At 41.7% G+C, this 19,344-nt stretch overlaps 2 protein-coding genes across 4 annotated transcripts; both read left to right on the forward strand.

The window, feature by feature from the left end:
* The first annotated feature begins 771 nt into the window (after positions 1–771).
* Positions 772–6,366, forward strand: PLA2G12A (phospholipase A2 group XIIA). 2 transcript variants are annotated; one of them, XM_079307348.1, is made up of 5 exons: positions 772–816; positions 847–1,122; positions 2,725–2,801; positions 3,639–3,804; positions 4,872–6,366. In XM_079307348.1, the coding sequence occupies exons 2-5, from the start codon at positions 906–908 to the stop codon at positions 4,988–4,990; spliced, it is 579 nt and encodes a 192-aa protein (XP_079163474.1). In that variant the 5' UTR covers positions 772–816; positions 847–905; the 3' UTR covers positions 4,991–6,366. The 2 variants fall into 2 exon arrangements, with proteins under 2 accessions (XP_079163474.1, XP_079163473.1); XM_079307347.1 differs by having other exon boundaries at positions 772–1,122.
* Positions 6,367–9,626: 3,260 nt separating this feature from the next.
* Positions 9,627–19,337, forward strand: CASP6 (caspase 6). 2 transcript variants are annotated; one of them, XM_079307346.1, is made up of 8 exons: positions 9,627–9,744; positions 10,867–10,908; positions 11,661–11,703; positions 13,437–13,583; positions 14,026–14,102; positions 14,555–14,730; positions 16,789–16,945; positions 17,531–19,337. In XM_079307346.1, the coding sequence occupies exons 1-8, from the start codon at positions 9,714–9,716 to the stop codon at positions 17,767–17,769; spliced, it is 912 nt and encodes a 303-aa protein (XP_079163472.1). In that variant the 5' UTR covers positions 9,627–9,713; the 3' UTR covers positions 17,770–19,337. The 2 variants fall into 2 exon arrangements, with proteins under 2 accessions (XP_079163472.1, XP_079163471.1); XM_079307345.1 differs by having other exon boundaries at positions 13,434–13,583; positions 17,531–19,260.
* The last annotated feature ends 7 nt before the right edge of the window (positions 19,338–19,344 follow it).

Raw genomic sequence — 19,344 nt, forward strand, 5'->3', positions numbered from 1 at the left:
CTCGGTTCTCTTTCCATTTCTGGTTCTTCTTTACATTTAACTTTTGCCTTGAAGCCAAATATTGTTTTCTGAGGGATTCCACACAACATAAATCAGTTTTCATTACAAAAATTAGAACAATTTTAAAGTGGTTCCATTCAGTTAATCTGTGAAGCAGCTAGCATTTAGACATAAAATTTTTAAAAACTTCGGAAAACCAAACACGGTGCTTAGTAAGCAAGTTCATTTTGGTCAGATTTTTCTTTCGAACAAACCAAGGCTGGACTTTTACCGTTTAACAGATACACTTTCAATTAATCCGCTTTACAACCTCGCCTTGCACTTTTGGCGGTGCCCAGAGAACCACTCACAGGAGCGAACGTGAGCGGGGCCGCTCCCTTCCCACCCAGCATCGGCACCAAATGCGCACCCGCGGCGCCTGTCCGGCCAGCGCCGAGCTGCCAGGGCGGGCCGGTCACCGCCCTGGTTTGGAAGGGCACAGGGGACCGGGGACAGGGCTCGGGGAACAGGGGACACGGCAGGGGTGAGCGGGCTCAGGGGACAGGGCACAAGGGACAGGGCACAGGGGACAGGGCAGGGGTGAGCGGGCTCAGGGGACACAGCACAGGGGACAGGGCAGGGGTGAGCGGGCTCAGGGGACACAGCACAGGAGACAAGGCACGGGGGTGAGCGGGCTCAGGGGACACAGCACAGGAGACAGGGCACGGGGGTGAGCGGGCTCAGCGGCCGCCCAGCGCTCGGCGCCGCCATGGGGCGGGCTGAGGGCCGTCCCTCCCCGCGTCGGGCGCACGGGCGGGGCCTGGGCACCATGGCGGCCGTGCCGGTGGCTGTGGCGGTCGCGGTGGTGGCCGCGGGCCGGGCCGGGCGAGCCGCGGAGGGGAAGGCGGCGGCTTAGCGGGCTCGGCATGGCCCCGGCCCGGCTGCCGCCGCTGCTGCTGCTGCTGGCGGTCGCAGGCTGCGCCTGGCGGCCGGCGCGGGGCCAGGAGGCGCCGCAGACCCCGGACTGGCGGATGACGCTGAAGACGATCCGCAATGGCGTGCACAAGATCGACATGTACCTGAACGCGGCCCTCGACCTGCTGGGCGGCGAGGACGGGCTCTGCCAGTACAAGTGCAGCGACGGTGAGCGGGGCCGGCGGCGCGACCCTTGTCCCGGGCAGGGCGGCCGGGGCCCAGCGCCGCCCCGGGCAAACCTCGCCGCGTTCTTACCTGTACATACCCGTAAATACGTGTGTGAACCTCGGCGAGCAGGCCCTTACACGTGTGTGTGTGTTTAAATACGTGTACAGCGTGTACGGAGCGTGTATACACGTAAGCTGTTTCTTAACACGACTTTCAGACAGCTCCTTTTAAGCCTCTCCTCGTTTGCCTTGGAGAAGGGCTTACTGCTGTCTGACATTTAGCTGATGTGTACAGGGAAAAACCCTGGAGCGGGAGGAATTGCTCCCTCCCGGCTGGTTATTTACATTTCGGTTTGGGACAGAAAAGCTTAAATCTGCGCTAGGAATTTGTTGTTTCTAAGGCACGCTTGAGTAACAGGTTGTAATGGCAGCCGCGTTTGCCAGTGGAAGGAATCATCCTGTTCGTAAATCCTGCTGCTGCCAGCAGAGGACATCTGTGCTTCTTCCTTCCCTGCGTTTCAGCTGCCTGGTTTACCTGAACAATAATTGGGGCAGCTCAAGCTGGCATGACCTGATAGATGATGATGGTTGTTATTTTATAATAATAATCATTATTATTTTATTAGTCTATTATTATTAGGATCACCCAGCTTGAGCAGGGCGTTTGGACCAGATGACTCACGGTGGTGCCTTCCAGCCTGACCCGTTCCCTGATCACCTCCCATGCCATGCCCATCCCGGGTGTTCTGGAGCAGGCAGTGTGCCAGAAACGGGATTTCTTTCCAGGCTTCTCACTGGTGCTCCCAAAATGGGAGGCTCACATTGCCTGCCATGGTGGAATCACATCACCCCAGTTTACTGTGCTGGATTATTTGTTGAGGCAGGAAATGAGTCTGGTGGTGACAGCCTGGCTGGCTCCACGAGAGTGGCCAGGAGACTGTGACACTTATACTCTGTAGTAAAATATGCATCTTTCAAATGTGGCTTTATCCCACTCTATTACTTTTTAATTGTGATTTCAGATTGTTCCCAATACTGAAATGAACTGGAGGGTCATTTTTCAAATTAACTCTTAAAGGAAGACACAGTCTTCCTTAATTTAGGATGCAGAATTCCTTGGTTTGCTGCATTAGTGAGTGCTCAGGCAGATGTGACTTTAGCAGTCTCTACTAAGTTAAATTCTTTTAATGTTATGGCTGTAGAAATAAAAATTATGTTTCACTCCAGTTAAGAGATCCAAAAAAAAATAATCAGAGAGCTACTGTTGATTGCATAGAAGTATTAATGAACTTGCACTAGAGTACTCTATTATTATTATACTTCTATATATTGCATACTTAATCAATACATTGATTTTAGTATTTTTTTTTTAAACTTGATAAGCAAACATTAACACTTGCTTAGGTGCCTTGTCCCCCTTTCTAAAAAAAATTGCTTAGTACCTATCAGTTGTAATTTGGAAAGAATTGTTGATGAGTAGGTGCCTGAATACATGTTTTTAAGTTAAAAATATAACCAATGCTATCTTGAGCTAAACAACTGTCTGTGGTGAGTTTTAAAACTATTAAAATTCTGTTCAAAACAATCTGTTTGCCTTTTTCAGGATCAAGGCCCGTTCCTCGCTATGGATATAAACCCTCACCACCAAATGGCTGTGGATCCCCCCTCTTTGGAGTTCAGGTATTTCTATTTTGGGGCTTCTTTGTGTGTCCTTCATACCTCAGCTTTCCTCAATGTAGATGATTGTTTTCATCCCCCTTCTGAGACAGCATCCATATACAAGGTCCCTGTTGTTATCAGCTCCTAACACGTGCTCTGGTAACAACATATGGGAAGTGTTAGTATTGTAAACGATCATAGCATAAACATTTTCAAAGATTATAAGCATAAAATGTAGTGATGATAAATTTATTGGGTTTTGAGTTTTTTGTTTGCACAGTCTTGAAGACGTTGAGCTGTAGCTGTAGCCCTGTGAGAGTGGAGGGTTTGGCTATGACTTTTGCTGTCCTTACTAACACTAACACTTTTTCCTTAATGCTAGAAAGAAAATAGGAGTTAGCTTGTTGTCCCCTAGCTTTGGGACTTCCTCTTTTTTCCCCCCACTCTGCCCATCTGCCACTCCAGAGTGTGAGCTGGGGCTGGGCAGGAGGTTGGGTGGGGACACAGCTGGAGTGGCTGACCTACACTGAGCAGAATAGTGTGCTGAATAGTGGTGCTCAGCAATAGAAACTGGAGCAGTGGGAGAGGATGGGGAGGGGGTCATGGTAGAGCTGTGTATGACTTCCAGGTGGCTGTTGCTCAGAGACTGACTTGGTATCCTCTCTGCTTTGAAATGCGTTGGATGATTTTTGCACTGCTCATTTTGGGACATTTTTGTCTTCTTTTATTCATCTGTTAAACTGTCTTTGTCTCAACCCATCACATTAGTTTTAATTTTTAACTGTTACAGTCTGTCCATAGGCTATGTTTCTCTTACACTGGAGTACCAATGGAGGTGTGTGCTTGTTCTCTTCACAGTTTGACATTGGTATCCCTTCAATGACAAAGTGCTGCAATCACCATGACAGATGCTATGATACTTGTGGCAATAAAAAAAATGATTGTGATGAGCAGTTTCAGACCTGCCTCTCAAAAATTTGCAGAGATGTGCAGAAAACACTTGGAATTTCAGAGAGTGTCCAGGGTAAGTGTGAAATTTTTTTTTTTTTCCCAAGTTTAACCCGAGCTTAACTTGGCAAGAATTTTGTGCAGTGCAGCAAGGTCACATTTTCATAAGGTGATGAAAGATACTTTGTTCTGTCCCTCTGCTGTGCAGCCCAGGTGCTTGTACAGCAGAGCAGTGACACAGCAAAGCAAAATTATCAGGGTTAAAACTAACTTTGAGTTAAGGTTAGTTTTAACTTTAGGGGAAGAAATAATGCTGCCCATTTGGGACTATGAATATGGGAATACAGCTTGATCAAAATGTATATAATTGTATATATATAATATATATAATGTTTATAATTTATAATTCTTCCATTTACTGTAATATGGCTGTAACATGACTGTTCTGCTGAGTGATTTCTAAACTTCTGTGTGTGATTGCTAGTAAACTGTAGGAAAATACAGAATCCTTCCCTGTTATGAAATAAGTATTAAAATAAGATACTGTCATAGTGGAAGTAATTAATGCTGTCCTCTAGTGAATAAATGTTAGGTTTATTAGTAACAGGCCTTGTGATTTTTCTTCTGGTTGTTGGCCTGCATTTGATGGACACATGACATAACCATTTTTTAACTTGGACAATGTCACTTTCACAATAAATACTCCCACTGAGGGCAGTAAGATTTTAGAACAACCTTGTGTTTGAACTTCTCAAATTTACTCAACTGTAAATAAATCATAATATTCACCAGTTCAGACACTAAAGACTAATATTTGTTCAATTCTGTTGAGCTGATACATAAACTGGGATGCAGAGAGTGAGGAGGTAAACCAGCTCTTTCATCTTCCAAGACTCAGTATGTTTCCAACACAGATAAGATTCCAAATGCAATGAATTTTCGTTTTGTTTGGCATATAAAAAAATCTTTACTCAGAACTTTAATGACTCTCTGTTGGTTTAGTCTTTCATTTGACAATCTATTTGCTATGCTCAGAGAAGATTGCCTCTTTCTTAGAGTCATTCCTAGTTTGCCAGAGCTTTCTCCTGTTATATTCTTTGATGGAATATGAAACTTTTTAACCAAACTCTTCTTTGCTTGCAGCTTGTGAATCAACAGTTCAGCTGCTGTTTGATGCAGTTATACATTTGGGATGCAAACCATACCTGGATAGCCAGAGAGCTGCTTGTATATGTCATTACGAGGGCAAAACAGATCTCTGAAAGAAGGCACTGAGATCTCATGGTGTAGAATGAAGCCAAAGACTCAGCCAAAATGAAGCAAGGCTTTGGTTACAAACCTTTGCACTTTCCAGACAGTGATATATTAAACACTGGCACGAATTTACTGATTTGAAGATCACTACAATATTCTTATTCGTGTAAAAAAGAAACACGTTGTCCTTCTCTCCATTTTATGCCAGAGGCTTGGGAACTGAAATTGCTTTCCTTTGATATATGTTCACCTAGGGCATGCTGTTTTAAAATGCTGGTGTCATTTTAATGTTCCCAAGAGAACTCCATAGTGGGGACATCAGAGGCACCAAAGAGTTGCATAGAATTCTCAGGTGATTTTTAATACAGGTCAAATTTTTGGTTTACTAGCAGTTGAAGTGTCTGATGGGTTCAACAAGAAAGAGTGTTGTGTGTACCAATGTAAGACATCTTGCATAGCTTGTACCTGCATGTTTCTGCTGGAGTTGCCTTCAGTACTTTCTCATGTATGTGGTCCTGCAGGTTTGTTCTTAAAGAAACAAGGAAAATGCCCCAAGCCAATGTACATGCACTACGTATTTCTACCTGATTTTATATCAATGCCTTACTTCTGCAGCACTTTCCAGATCAAATATGTTGATCCTTTTAAGGGCTCTCCTGTAAAATGAACAGTTTGCAGCCCAAGGATATACTTTTGATTTGACAGAATGCTGAAATGTAGTTTCTGTGTTATTTTTTTAAAAATTAATCAATTCATGTCTGGTTTTGAATAAAATGTTTTGTGTTGGGTATTGTATGCATGGAAAGGATATATGAACAAATATGTTGATTTGTATTTCTGTTGTGGCACAACTTGGCTACTGTATTCCTCTTTGTTTTCATTTAGTCTGTTCTGATGAAACCTAAAAGCAAGTTTCACAGTTAAGATCAGTATGCCAAAAAAACTTATTTAAGATGCCCTCTGTGAGGCTGATGGATATATGAGCCTGTAGTTCTGTCACTTATTCCCTCTCTGACTTCTCTAAAATCACCTGGTGTCTGAATTATTTGGCATTTGCTCTTGGTACTCTCTGTACTTGCTGCTTATCTACAGGTGTCAGTCCTTAATTAACTTTTGCATTTGGTCCTCTGTTAGAAAGATTATTTGCTTTCATTAAAAAGCAATTCTGCTTTAGATATCCACAGGAGAGGAATGAAAATTAAAATATTGCATCTGTAAACAGGTAATAGAAACTAAATGCATAAAATTCATTGGACTCATGGACTATAATGTAATATAATTTTGTGTGTTTTTTCTTTACCATTTGTGTTTTTGGTTTGTTACTAAAGCTTAGTGTACATGACAGTGAATGTAAAGGCCTCATAAACAAAAAGTTTCTGCAAAAGTCATTTTGTTGTGCCTCAAAGTTTCTTATTTGTGGATATGAAATAGCAGTAAAAGAGAAGTATTACTGTAGAGTTTTATCAAACTTTGCTAGATGTACTTGTAGTTCCCCTAACTTTGGTGACATTTCTTTTCTACCACAGAATTGAAACAATTCTGAATTACCCTGGAATTCCATGGTTGTGACCCTAAAAATCTTTTTAACATGAAAGCAGGGAATGGTAATTGCATTGTCTATTTAAAACAACAAAAATACCACATTGAGTCCGAACCACTGTAATTCAACTAGATGGCTTGTTGAGTTGTGTACAAATAGGCTTAAACCAAGTGTATAAACAAATGCATATCCTGGGTTTGGATGGGATAGAGTTAATTTTCTTCCTAGTAGCTGAGGCAGTGCTGTGTTTTGGGTGTAGTGTGAGAGTAGTGGTGGTGACACACTGATGATTTAGTTGTTGCTGTGCCGTGCTTACCTTAAATCTGGGGCTTCTCAGTTTAGCATACTCTGCCAGTGAGGAGGTGCACAACAAGCTGGAAGGAAGCATGGCCAGCACAGCTGACCCAAACTGCCCAAAGGAGTATTTCAGACCACAGAGCGTCATGCCCAGTATATAAAGAGGGGGGCATTTATATCTTTACCAGCCAGAAAGCACCAACTGCTTCTTGGGGACTGGGCAGAGGGTGGTGAGCAGCTGTATTGTCACTTGTCTGTCTTGGGGTTTATTCATATCTCTCTTTATCCTTTTCATTTTATTACTATTTTTATTTGTTTCCTTTATTTCATTTGCTAAATTTTTCTTACCTAAACCCATGGGTTTTGCTTTTTCTCCTTCTCCCCATCCTATGTGTGTGTGTGTGTGTGTGTACACACGTGTACTTAGTCACTGGCTGGGGTTAAACCATAACAATAGAGAAAACTTTCTCTGTTGGAAAGAGCTGGGTTTTTTCTCTCCTGTACTGACCTCTAATTATACCATGAAAGCCTCACAGATTTTCTTTCAAACCATGTAAAACACTAAAAAGAGCTTTAATGCTGCTGGATAGCACTTTGATAACTCCGTTTGCAAATCACAGGAGGCATTTCACTTCTTTAAGGTAATCTTTACTTTGCACAAGCTTTTCCTGTAGCAGAAATCCTTGATTAGAGTTACCTGCAAGTTATACAAAATGCATTTGGTAGACCATAGCCCTAAGATGAAGACTAGCTATCAACCCCAGGATTAATCATACCATTTAAGAGCTTACATACGTAGATATCTATATATACACAAAAATGTAATGCTTGTCCTGGCTATGGCAATTATAGTTAATTTTTCCTTAGCAGCTGATAAAACGCTGTGTTTTGGCTTGAGGATGAGAATAATGTTGATAAAACACAGCTTCTGCTGCTCTGCCAGTGAGGAAGGAGGCTGATGTGCACAAGGAATTGGGAGCAGACACAGCCAGGTCAGCAGACCCCATCTGACCCAAGGGACATCTGAACATGGAATCATGCTGAACAATAAAGCTGTGGGGGGCAGTTGGCCAGAGAAGAGCACTGATCACTCCTTGGGGACTGGCTGGGCATCCATCAATCAGTGGGTGTTGGGAAACTTTTCTGTGTCACTCATCTTGTATATCCTTTTATTATTATCTTCCTCTTCTTTTCTGTCCTGTTAAGCTGTCTTTACCTTTGTTCTGATTTTCTCCCTTGTCCCTCTGGGGCTGGGGGGGAGAGTGAACAGCCCTGTGGTGTTTAGCTTCATGCTGGATTAAAGCATAACAATACTATCTATAGTATAGTCATTTAACTCAATACTGCATGCTTTGTGTAGTTAGTAATACTGTACAGCAGTGTGTCCACAATCAAACTTCCATCTTCGGACTGCAGTTCTGATCCATCCTAAATGCTTTTTCCAAAAATGCTCACAAGGCAGCCACTGGCAAGAATCTGAAGGTGTTTCTAAACGTCTCGCAATAATGAACGTCTCGCAATAAAAGTTTCATGTGTTACAAGGAGCTGGAAACGTGCACCAGCCCAAGGCTGCCTGGGGCTGCGCACACTTCGGTCGAGTTACCCGTGACTCATCTGACACAGCGACCCACTCTGCTCTTAGCCTGCAGCAATGCAAGGCAGAAAAACACTGTCTTATAAGTTTCCTTCTAAGGGAACCGGTGGACTGAGGAACACGGCCGATAAGAGTTCGAACTGCTGTTACAGAGTCCGAGATTTTGGTTCTGCAGCTGCTGCTTCACACGGGAGTCTTGCTGCCAGTGGGTTCGGGGGCAGCTCTAGCGTGAGCTGTGAGAGCTGGGATTTGCAGTCGCCAAAAAATGAATCTGTTTGGTAGGAGTCTAAATATAAGATGCAAACGTTGTGACAGAGTAATGTTCTGACTAAAGTGTGCACAAAGACAATTGAAACAAACTTCTATCTTGATCCATCTGATTATTGGCAGTCTGACGGTAGCAAGTCTGAACAAGAGAAAAACAAGCAAAGGTAGTTAAAAATACCCATGACTCCTTTAATCAAAGGGAGACATCTTGTCTGAAATCTTGTAAGATTTCTTGCAAGAAGCCTGGGTAAAACCAGACTGGGTAAAAATGCCTATAATTCCATTCTAAATCTGTTTATTTTTATATGCTGCTTGTAGCAGCACCCTCTTAAGTGCACATTCATATCTGAGTTTATCTCCCTAAGAGTAGGCTGGATAGAAAATTCAGGTCCCTCTAGGGTACAATCTGTAAATCTCTCATACAGAAGAACGGGGTTTTATCATTGGCTTTGGTTTAGAAACTTGTTTGTTATGCAGTTGATCTGTGACCGGTAAATGCCGCATAATTCCCGGTTGGGGAATGCTCCTTAAGATTCCTAGGCACTCTCGTCAATATCTTGTCCCTCACCTCACAGTTCCGAAATCATCAAAAAGAGCTGAAGAGAGAACAGAGCAAAGCTGCAGAATGACCCACACATCCAAACCTCTCAAGGGCTGTGTGTGGGTGCCCGAATGAAAACGCATTTTGATGAACAGGAGCCTTACAGGAAAGAAAACCTTGTGCGCCTGAAATGGGAATCTAAGTACAGTTTTGAAAAATTTCAACTAAGTGAACAGGTGAGGCTCTCACCATATTTCAGGACGATGGTTTTGTACCACGGTTGCGGAAGTAGGAGCAGGGGTAACACACGGCGCACTTTAACCTCGCCCTCGGGCTTTCCCGGCTCCGTCCCTCGCCCCGCTGCTGGCGGAGCCCGCATCCCCGGGAGCAGAGTGCCCGCCCCCGGAAGGAGTGGCAGAGGCGGGGACGGGAAGGCTCGGCTTGGCTGGCTGGGTCCGTCTCGGTTCCCACTCGGTGCCTTGGTCCGCGGCGATGTCGGGCTCGGAACAGCGCTCACCGGCGGGTGCGTGTGCGGGAGACGCGGCGGGGAAGGGCCGGGATGCACCGATCCTTGGGCTCCTGCCGGGGCCACCCGCAGCTGGAGCGGGATGGGGAATGTCTGCGAGGGGCCGGGGGCAGCGGGGCTGCCCACCCGGAGCAGGAGCGGGATGGGGAATGTCTGCGAGGGGCCGGGGGCAGCGGCGCTGCCCGCCAGGAGCGCCCGAGCTTCCCCCAGAGTGGGAGCGCTGCCCGGAGAGCGCTGCCGGTGCTCGTGGGGATCGGGACCTCTGCTTCTATCCTTCCTTGCAGAGGAGGAAGGGAACGGGGAAGGTGCGAGAAGGACGGCAGCGGCCAAGGAGGAAGTGGATTTGCACGAAAATCTAGCGCACCCCGCCCTGGGGAATCCCCCCCCGCAGCCCCGGGCGCGGCCCCGGGACGGGGAAACGGGAAAAGTCCTCGACGTGTAACAGGAGGGCGGGAGAAATCAGGGCAGCAAAACTTGAACTGGGTTCCCGGAGATGCAGCTAGGAACTAAAGGAACTTCTTTTGTGTGCCGTTCGGTTATTTCTAAGCACCTTGCCCTTTGGGCTCGATGGTTGAGACTGAAATTCCTCCCGGGAAAGATGCCGTGAGATTCCAGTGTAACCTAGTGCATACCTGATTTTTGATTCCTTTGAAGCAATCCATCTTCACGAAATTAAAGACAGACAGTCCTGTTGGTCTCAATCAGATTTTAGAACAAGCTTGTTCCTGTGTAAGACAAACAGAAAACTTCCCATAAATCATGATAATTTAAATAGCGTTTAAGTGAATGAAGCTGTGATATGACAGTGACAATGAAAAGCCAAAGAATGGGTTACTAAACAGGATTTAATTAACAGGAAGACTGTATTTTCCTAGTTTCCTGTAGCCCAGGGATTCTATTCCTCCTGTGTCTATATTTTCTGTCTTAAAGTTTGATCATATAAAATTTCATGATCTGTTTTGGGGAGAGTGGATTGCAAGAACTTTTGTCCCATACATAGCTATGTTAGTTTTGCAAAAGGCATTAAAAACATTTGAAAAATAGATGTGAAAAGCTAGTATTTTATGTGTAAAGTAGTTTGTAAAATACATGTACATGTGACTCTTTTTATAATTGCAGGCCATGTCCAGATGGATAGGATGTCTGTATTGCCCACCACAGGTACAGTGTCGTATACAGTTCTCATAATGTGGTAATTAGTCTCTACCAGTAATTGCAGTAATTTAATATCCCACTGAAACACTTAAGTAGGGAGAGGAGACACATATTTTGGCCTAACCATCTGTAAGTCTGCAGTTCTGCACACTCCCAAGATGTGCATGCTCCTGGTTTTTCCCACATTGTTACTTTTATGTCCATTCTGTACTGGAGGTACTTGAAGTCCGTATAGTTCAGCAGAAGAAAAGGTTTAAATCTTGCATCTTCTCAGTTGTCAAAAGCTGTTACACTATCTACTGTGACTCATGTGCTGCATCCAACCTCAAAGAGAATGCTCAGCTTTGTATTAGCAGCATTACTGAAAGAAAAGAAACACCAGTGTATTTTTAAGTTATGTAAAATTGTAACTATTGAGTTAGAGTCTCTTAAAAAATGCACCCAGCTAGTTAGTTATATAAAATCACAATCTCTAAATATATTTATATAGGTGTAAATAGACAGACAGAAAATCTGCATGTCTTGACCACCTGAAATTCAGACTGTTGGGAGTCAGAACTTCAGAGCAGCCTCCAAAGACTGTGGGTGCAAGCATTAATGAGGCTTTTTACCTGCATGCCTGCTGACCTTATGTGTAAATGAGCTTTTGGTTCACATTAACAGCTAAACTTTAAGGCTGGATGCTTAAGTTCAAATTGGTTTTGTTTGTTTTTAATGAATGATTTTGTGGCTAAATAACTTTTTGATTTCCCTAACAGATGGAAATAAGAACATCACAGAAGTAGATGCATTCAATATAAGGTAAAGTTATGGTGGCAGTGACAGAGATGTCCCAAGGGACTGGGGTCAGTGAAGGTTTTTTCTGATTTTTGTTAAGAATTTGACAGAATTATTTTATTCAACTCCACCCACTTACAAAACATATTTCTAGTTTTGGCTACACCAGATGTAGATGTGAAAGCATGTGGAAGGGACTATGAGGAGTGTTCTCTTTTTATTGTAGGCAATGTGCAGAGACCATCACAATCTAAGGAGCCACTGGGCAGATTAAGTGGTAGATTGTAGCACAGGAATGTATTCCTCTGGGAGGAAGGGAAATGAATCACAGAACACTGATTCCATGGAAGCCCTAGAAACAGTAAACTATCTGCCTGATAACTTTGTCTCATCTGTACAGCTGAGTAGAGAAAGAGCTATTTAGGGAATCATCCTTGAATGGTCATTCACAGGATGCAGCGACCAAACTGTCCAAAATCCCTACTAGCCATGCACCTAGCGAAGTCCTAAGGAAGAGAAACAGCCAAAATCTGAAAAAATTCCGCTACTGGTACAGGTGAAATTGTTAATAATTACAAGGCTAAAATTTATAATCTTTGCATTTTATTATGTTTGATACTCAGAATCAGAAGAATGTGAAAAAGTACCCAACTTTTCTTTTTGGTTATCCAGCCAACACTGTAGAACATTGTACCTGACTGAACCTCCCTGACTTTGAACAGTCATTCTAAATTCCTGTTCTCTGTCTGAATTCTTATGTAGATGTTACAAAAAAGATGTTTCATTTAGGGGATACTCATAACAAACAAAGTGGAGAAGCAGAGATAGTCTACAGATAGCGATGGCGATTTTGTTGTGAAACAAAAGTACTTGCTGATGAAGCTCTAATCTTGAACATCTGCACACAAATATTCTAAGCAACTTTCTCCTGCAATTGCACGAACCTGAATATTCCATAGCATGAAAGAAAGTATTAACATGGCAAAAATGACAGCTCTGACCAGAGCCAGTCCTGGGGCAGCATGACTTGGACTTTCATTCTGTGTACCTTGAACTCTGTCCATTGCCAGTGCTTTTGCCAGAAGTGTTTCAGTTTCTGTTTTCTGCGCCAATAACTACAAAAGCAGAAAGATTGTCTACTTTTTCTTTCTCATTACAGCAATGTCAACACTTAGGATCTTTTGGGTCCAAGTGTTGGCATGACTGTGGGTCCACAGTCAAGTCCAGAGTGTGCTGTCACACATCCAATGCTGTGTTTTGCTTATAAACCAACAAAATTGTGGAATGCTACTCCCAAACACACAGGTATTCTTTTGTTTGCTGCCATGATAAGGTCCTCTACTTAGAAGCTGGGTAGGTAATCTGTCCTTAAGAAGACCTCTGTTCTTCAACTTTAGGATTTTGTGGGCTGGTTGCTAAAAAACTTAGATGAACCATTGCACTGTCATTGCTTTTATTTCATTAGGGTAAATAATAAACATTTTTTCTCCTTTTGCAAGATACACTACATTTAGCACCTCATCCCCAGTTTATAGTCTATTGATTTGAATTCAGCACTTGATTTACTTAGAAGAACTTGAAGCAAATCACAGACAAATACAGTTCCAATTTAGTACATGTGTAGTATCCGATTATGTTAATATTTAGCTAAACACATTAACATGGAGAATTGGAGCCGTGTCTGAAATGCACCATTATGTGCCTTAACTAATGAAACAGTGTCATTTACCAAGACTGTTTTCCATCTGTGGCAGCAGACAATCACTTGATCCTGCAGTGGAATACAAAATGAACCATCAAAGAAGAGGAGTTGCATTAATCTTCAATCACGAGCACTTTAATTGGCGTTTAATGCTGAAAGACAGACGTGGGACTATGGAAGACAGCAACAATCTGAAACGCAGGTAAGAAACTTTGTTGCTCTACTAATCCTTAAAAAAAAAACAATCTAAACTTTAGAAGTCATGGTCAAATAGAGGAGTTACCTAAATCTTGTGTTTAAGTAGAAACCAGAAGATTTTGCAGACATAGCACCTATGCAACTTGGGTGAAGAAAGCTGTAATTAGAAAATTTCAAGGCACTTTTTTTTTGGCTCACAGAAAATGCTGGCACAAGTCCTATGAGTTCAATGAGTCCAGAACTACATTTGGACAAACTGTTTGAAGTAACTTTAGTGTTAGACCTGTACTTGACACCAATTTGAATTAAAAATCAACTTTAGTAGTTTTGTTCATAAATAATGCCTAGGAATATTAATTCCCCCACAAGGAAAGAAACTGAATTGGTAGTAATTGGTATATAATTTGAGCAAGATTTTTACTAATACTGATCTGTTCTAACAATAGTTTGACAGACCTTGGCTTTGAAGTCAGAGTTTTTAATGATCTGAATGCAGAAGATGTGCAGCAGAGAATTGATGAAGGTAATTTATGAAGAGACTATATATTGGTTATGTCTAAATTATTGCAGCAGAATTCTCAGATACCTTTTCTTCCAATCTCTCCGTTCATCTAACTCAAAATAATTTTTTTGTGCACAAGGAATTTAAAATTAGAAGGACTTAAAGGTTAGATTGAAGATTATTTTATTGCAATGTTAAGTGAAGCTTCTGTGGAGAGAACTAATTAAGTCACTTAAAGCTGAAAGTCAATATATGCAGCTGGGAGAAGATAATAACAATCTTCTTTTTTTTGTTAGTGGCCCTTCAGCCAGGTTGAATCAATGCACCTTAAAATCCCTACAGTGTGACTCTACCTGAAAATAGCATCAATTTGAAAGAGGACTGATTGGGGATTGAATTATATGATATAAATGTACAATTTTTAGACCCGAATATGACTGTCCAGTCATTTAAACACTACTTGACTATTTCAGCTTCTACAGATGATCACAGCAATGCTGACTGCTTTGTGTGTGTGTTCCTGAGTCACGGTGTGGATGATCACATTTATGCATTTGATGACAAAATCAAAATTCAGACAATCACAGACATGTTCAGAGGAGACAAGTGCCAGAGTTTGGTAGGAAAACCAAAGATATTTATCATTCAGGTAAGATGACTCTTTCTGAAGTCAGTGGAGTTGACACGGACTTGTGTCTTCCTACAATACAGGTTTCTCTGATGCAGTCTTTCCACAAGGCATTTAAGATAAGGATAAGGATTCTTCTCTTTTTATTAGAAAATCTAATGTGCACTACTACTAATACTATTATTACAACTGTATTTAATAAGTACTTTCATGAAAAGAAACACAAATTAAGCCCATGTTAGATCGACTGTCAGTGTGTATTTAATAGCAGAGAAGGCAGTACTAGAGTTTTTTGAGACAGTTCTGTGCAGCCTCAGCTCAGTTCCTATTGGCCACACTTCAAAGCCCTAGGCTAAGCTGATAAGTTATCAAATCTTTGTATCTTCATTGCTTCCTTCCTGGCAAGTCCCTGTACTTGATCCTCAGCGAAACTGGGTTTTGTGTTTGGGTTTTTTCTCTTTTTGTTTACTTTTTTTTGTGAGACTTTTTGGTTGGTTGGTTTTTGTGGTGGTAGTGATTTTCAGTTGTTGTCGTTAGTTGGTTTTTTGTTTATGACCTACAGAGATGTCTACTTGGCATACTCTAAAGAATCAAATTAAGGCTTCATTATCTCAGGAATACTGTTTGTGCTAAATGGTCAGATAAACACCATACGTAACCTCCTGTTTCTTTCCTTGGTTCACAGGAGAATGAAAACTGGGAGGTACCTCAGGAGGTCTCTGGTCCAGCCTCCTGTTCAAAGCAGAGTTATGGGGTCAAACCAGGCCATGCAGGGCTTTATCCCATCTTTATCCAGATTACAATTAGCAAACTCATATATGAACCTGACTTTCAGCAGACTGTAATTGTAGTAATTTATGCAGTAATTCTAAGTATTATGGTTTTTTTTTCCCCAAATGAAAGCTTAGGGCACAGAATTGCTGCAAGAAGCAGCATAATTTACCTTTCATTAGGACTCTTTCAGATTTCCTCTTTCTTTTAACCTGGTGCCAAAGATGGAAAAAAATACTTTCATATTTCAGTTTTAAGTTCGAAGTAATACTTGGAAACATTTATAAAATATACTCATCCAAAAGCTAATTAACTTAGTTCATCAGCTGAGTTCTTTTCCAGCACAATTGGCTGGAAATCACTTACTTCTGGAAATCAGAAGAAACATCAAGATGAAATTTTATCACTGTAAAGAAGATTCTTTGTGTTTACTTTTTTTAGCGGTAGTTCTGAAGTAATGCGCCTTTGTATCTTTTGAGTGTGTTCTCACTTGTTATCCTCTGTGTGTAGCCTTTCTGCATCACTGACAATAGCAGGATCACTACTGACTTCTCACAAAAAAACCCTCCCTCAACAAACACATCTGAGCTTGCACTAAGAGCAGAAGTGTAAAAACAACGATGGCTGTGCTCCAGAGCAGCAATTAACGCTGCCTTGCCAGCAAGGGAGGCAGTTCTTCCTCTCTACTCAGCACTGGTGAGGCTGCATCTGAAGTGTTGTGTCTAGTCCTGAGTTCCCCAGTTCAAGGAAAAAAAACAGACTTACTGGAATGAGTCACAAAGGGTCACAAAGATGATTAAGGGACTCTGGAGCATGTTTGTTATGAGGAGAGGCTGAGAGAGCTGGACTGTTCAGCTTGGAGGAGATGGCTCAGGGGAATCTTACCAATGCTCTAAGCACCTGGTAGGAGGGAATAAGAGGCAGACAGGCTCTTTTCAGTGGTACCCAAGGGACGGGTTAAGAGGCAACTAGAACAAATTAAAACACACAAAATTGAATCTCAACACAAGGAAAGTTTTTTTGTTTTTAATGTGAGGTAGACCTGGAAGAGGTCACTGATACAGATTGCAGAGTCTCCACCTATGAAGATCCTCAAAAGCTGACTGGACATAGTCCTGGACAACATGCTTTGCATGGATTTTGTTCCCAACATTTTAAATAATAGAGAAGTAAATGGGTCTTTCTGAAGGCAAAGTCATGGTAATGTGGCACACCTAGCTGAACAGAAATGCCTCTGGTAGTGTCAGAGTTATCTGTTAACAATGAGCTTGGCAGGGGTGCAAGCATAACAACACTTCTCACCAACAGGCCTGTCGAGGTGATAAACATGATGATGCAGTCATCGCTCACGATGCAACAGACAGCAGCAGTGAATCCCCTGCCAGTAAGACTGAAGTGGATGCAGCTGGTGTCTATACTCTGCCTGCTGGTGCAGACTTTATCATGTGCTACTCTGTGGCGCAAGGTGAGTTCTAATGTTTTACACCCAGTGTCTGATACTTCACTATAACAACCCTGAACACTTCTTCATTTTGCAGTCCAAAAATTGAGAACAGTTCCAAGTCCTCTGAAAAGTAGCACCTTGACTGGGAAAAAATGTTATGTGCTAAAGAAAAAGTAAATTATCAAGGTGCATTACATTTGCCAAACAAAAGCATTGTCATCAGTCTTGTGGCTGAACTGCCTCCTGACAGCAAAAATCCATCTCTTTTCCAGGATTCTGGTGGCTTATAAATTTCCCTGCACTACATGGCAGTTCTCTCCAGTCCCCCCATGTGTTGTCCTCAGTCCCATCTCCTGTCTTATGGAGGTGCAGTCCTGTAAGCTACCAATCCCTGAATCATGTTCCTCTTAGCTGAGCACGAGTGCTATCAAAGCCATTTCCCATCTACAGTTTACAGTAAAATTACGTAATTGGCAAAGTAAGATTTGCACCCATTAGTAATTCCTTATAGATGGTAGGTAGCAAACAGTGATTCTCACAAATATTTTTCCAGAGGTTATCACTACTTACATTTGGATGTAATTTTATGTTCTTTTTCTACTCTAGGCTACTATTCTCATCGTGACACTGTATTTGGCTCCTGGTACATCCAAGATTTGTGTGAGACCCTTAAGAAGTATGGATCTTCCTTGGAGTTCACAGAACTTCTTACTCTTGTTAACAGGAAAGTATCGTATCGCAAAGTGCATATGTACAACAACACTAATATTGAGGAGAAAAAACAGATTCCTTGTTTTGCTTCAATGTTAACTAAAAAATTGTATTTTCATCCAAAATCTAAGTAGATTATTTAGCAGTGATGACCAGTACTATTACTTGCTGCAGAAGTAAAGAATACCATCTTAGTTGAGGAGACTTAATATTCTACAAGATAGTCTGCAAAATCACTGGGATGATCGAACATTACAGTTTGTATACCTAATAGTTTCTAATATCTTAAAGCAGTTTTAGCTAGAATTAAACCAGGAAATTAATCTCAGGGAATCTGGGAAAACTTGACTGGTGCCAAACTATTAGAAGGTGCTCAGTTTTTATTGAAATTGATGCTCCAGACCACTTTTTTTCTTAAAAGCTTCTTGTTTGATTGCCATCTAACTATGGCACATTTTACTATTTCCAAAACATTTCTAATGTTCCATTAGATTAACTTGTCTTGCTCCCAAGAGCACAGTTTACAGGGAATATAGTGTGTCGGGCATCTTTTAAAATTTGTGGACAGCAGAATCCACAACTTTTGTAGTGTTCTGGGGCTTTCTGGGCATTTTTAAATTTTCTTGCAACAATAAAAAGGAACTTAATTCCTTGAGTACAATTGTAGCATTAATATAGGATTAATTAAATAGGGTTGATTAATAAAGGGCTTCCTTTTGCTTGAATGTAATTCATGCTTGGGGCACAATTACTGCTTGCTGGTGCTTTGCATCCTCAGGAGAAAAAAAACAGTAGTAGTGAGACGAGACCATGTGCAGTTTGCTCAGGGTGAGCTTGCCTTGTCCATATCTCTCAAGCTAAAACTGCTGGACATCTCTAGGCAGCTCTACAAAATACAACATATGCAAACCTCCATACTTCAGGCCTTTGAGTTGGATCAGGTCTCCTCTTGGCCCTGAAGAAGATCAGCCACACCTCTGTCATTGTGTTCATACAAGTGATGGTGCATGGTCACCACAGGATTGTTACTGCTGCAGCATCAGTAATTCCAGTGGTGCTGACTTGAAGCAAATACTTCTTTTCTCTGTTTTTTAGGTTTCTTTTTTACATTATTAGTTGTTCCTCTGAGGGACAATAGAGAACATAAACTGAGTAAAGTGTCTTAATCCACTTTCCTGGGGGAAAAAAAATTGGTTTACTGTCTCTGCTTTAGTTAAGTCTTTCCATATACTATGCTCTGAGCCATAAATGTTGTATCTTACTACACCTACTTTTAAACTTGTGTGCTTGAATGTTTTTAAATTGTATGCTTGAATGTTTTGATAAAATAAATTTTCAATACTTTCAATAAAATGCAACAGTGAAACAGAAATTATTTTATAGCAAGATTGAGATACCTTACTTTTCCAGCACTATTTACTAAGAAAGTTTAATTGTCATGCTAACCTAAACTTACCTGTGGTGCTATGAAGAGCCCATGCACAGACTAAGGAAAAGGAAGCAGAAATTGCAGGAAAAGAATCCTTACACTCCATGCAGAATTTAATTATCCTATGAGCTACTGTTGTGCTATATAGTAAATGGTACTAAAAAGGCTGTCCTTGTTTGTTCTGTCATTTTACCAGCAGTAAGAATGTCTCCATTGTACTAATGAGATATGACAAATATTTTGAAGAACCTTGCTTCAGCAGTGTCTTCACAGGGTTAAA

Source organism: Erithacus rubecula, assembly GCF_903797595.1.
Source record: "Erithacus rubecula genome assembly, chromosome: 5".
NCBI classification, from domain to species: Eukaryota; Metazoa; Chordata; class Aves; order Passeriformes; family Muscicapidae; genus Erithacus; species Erithacus rubecula.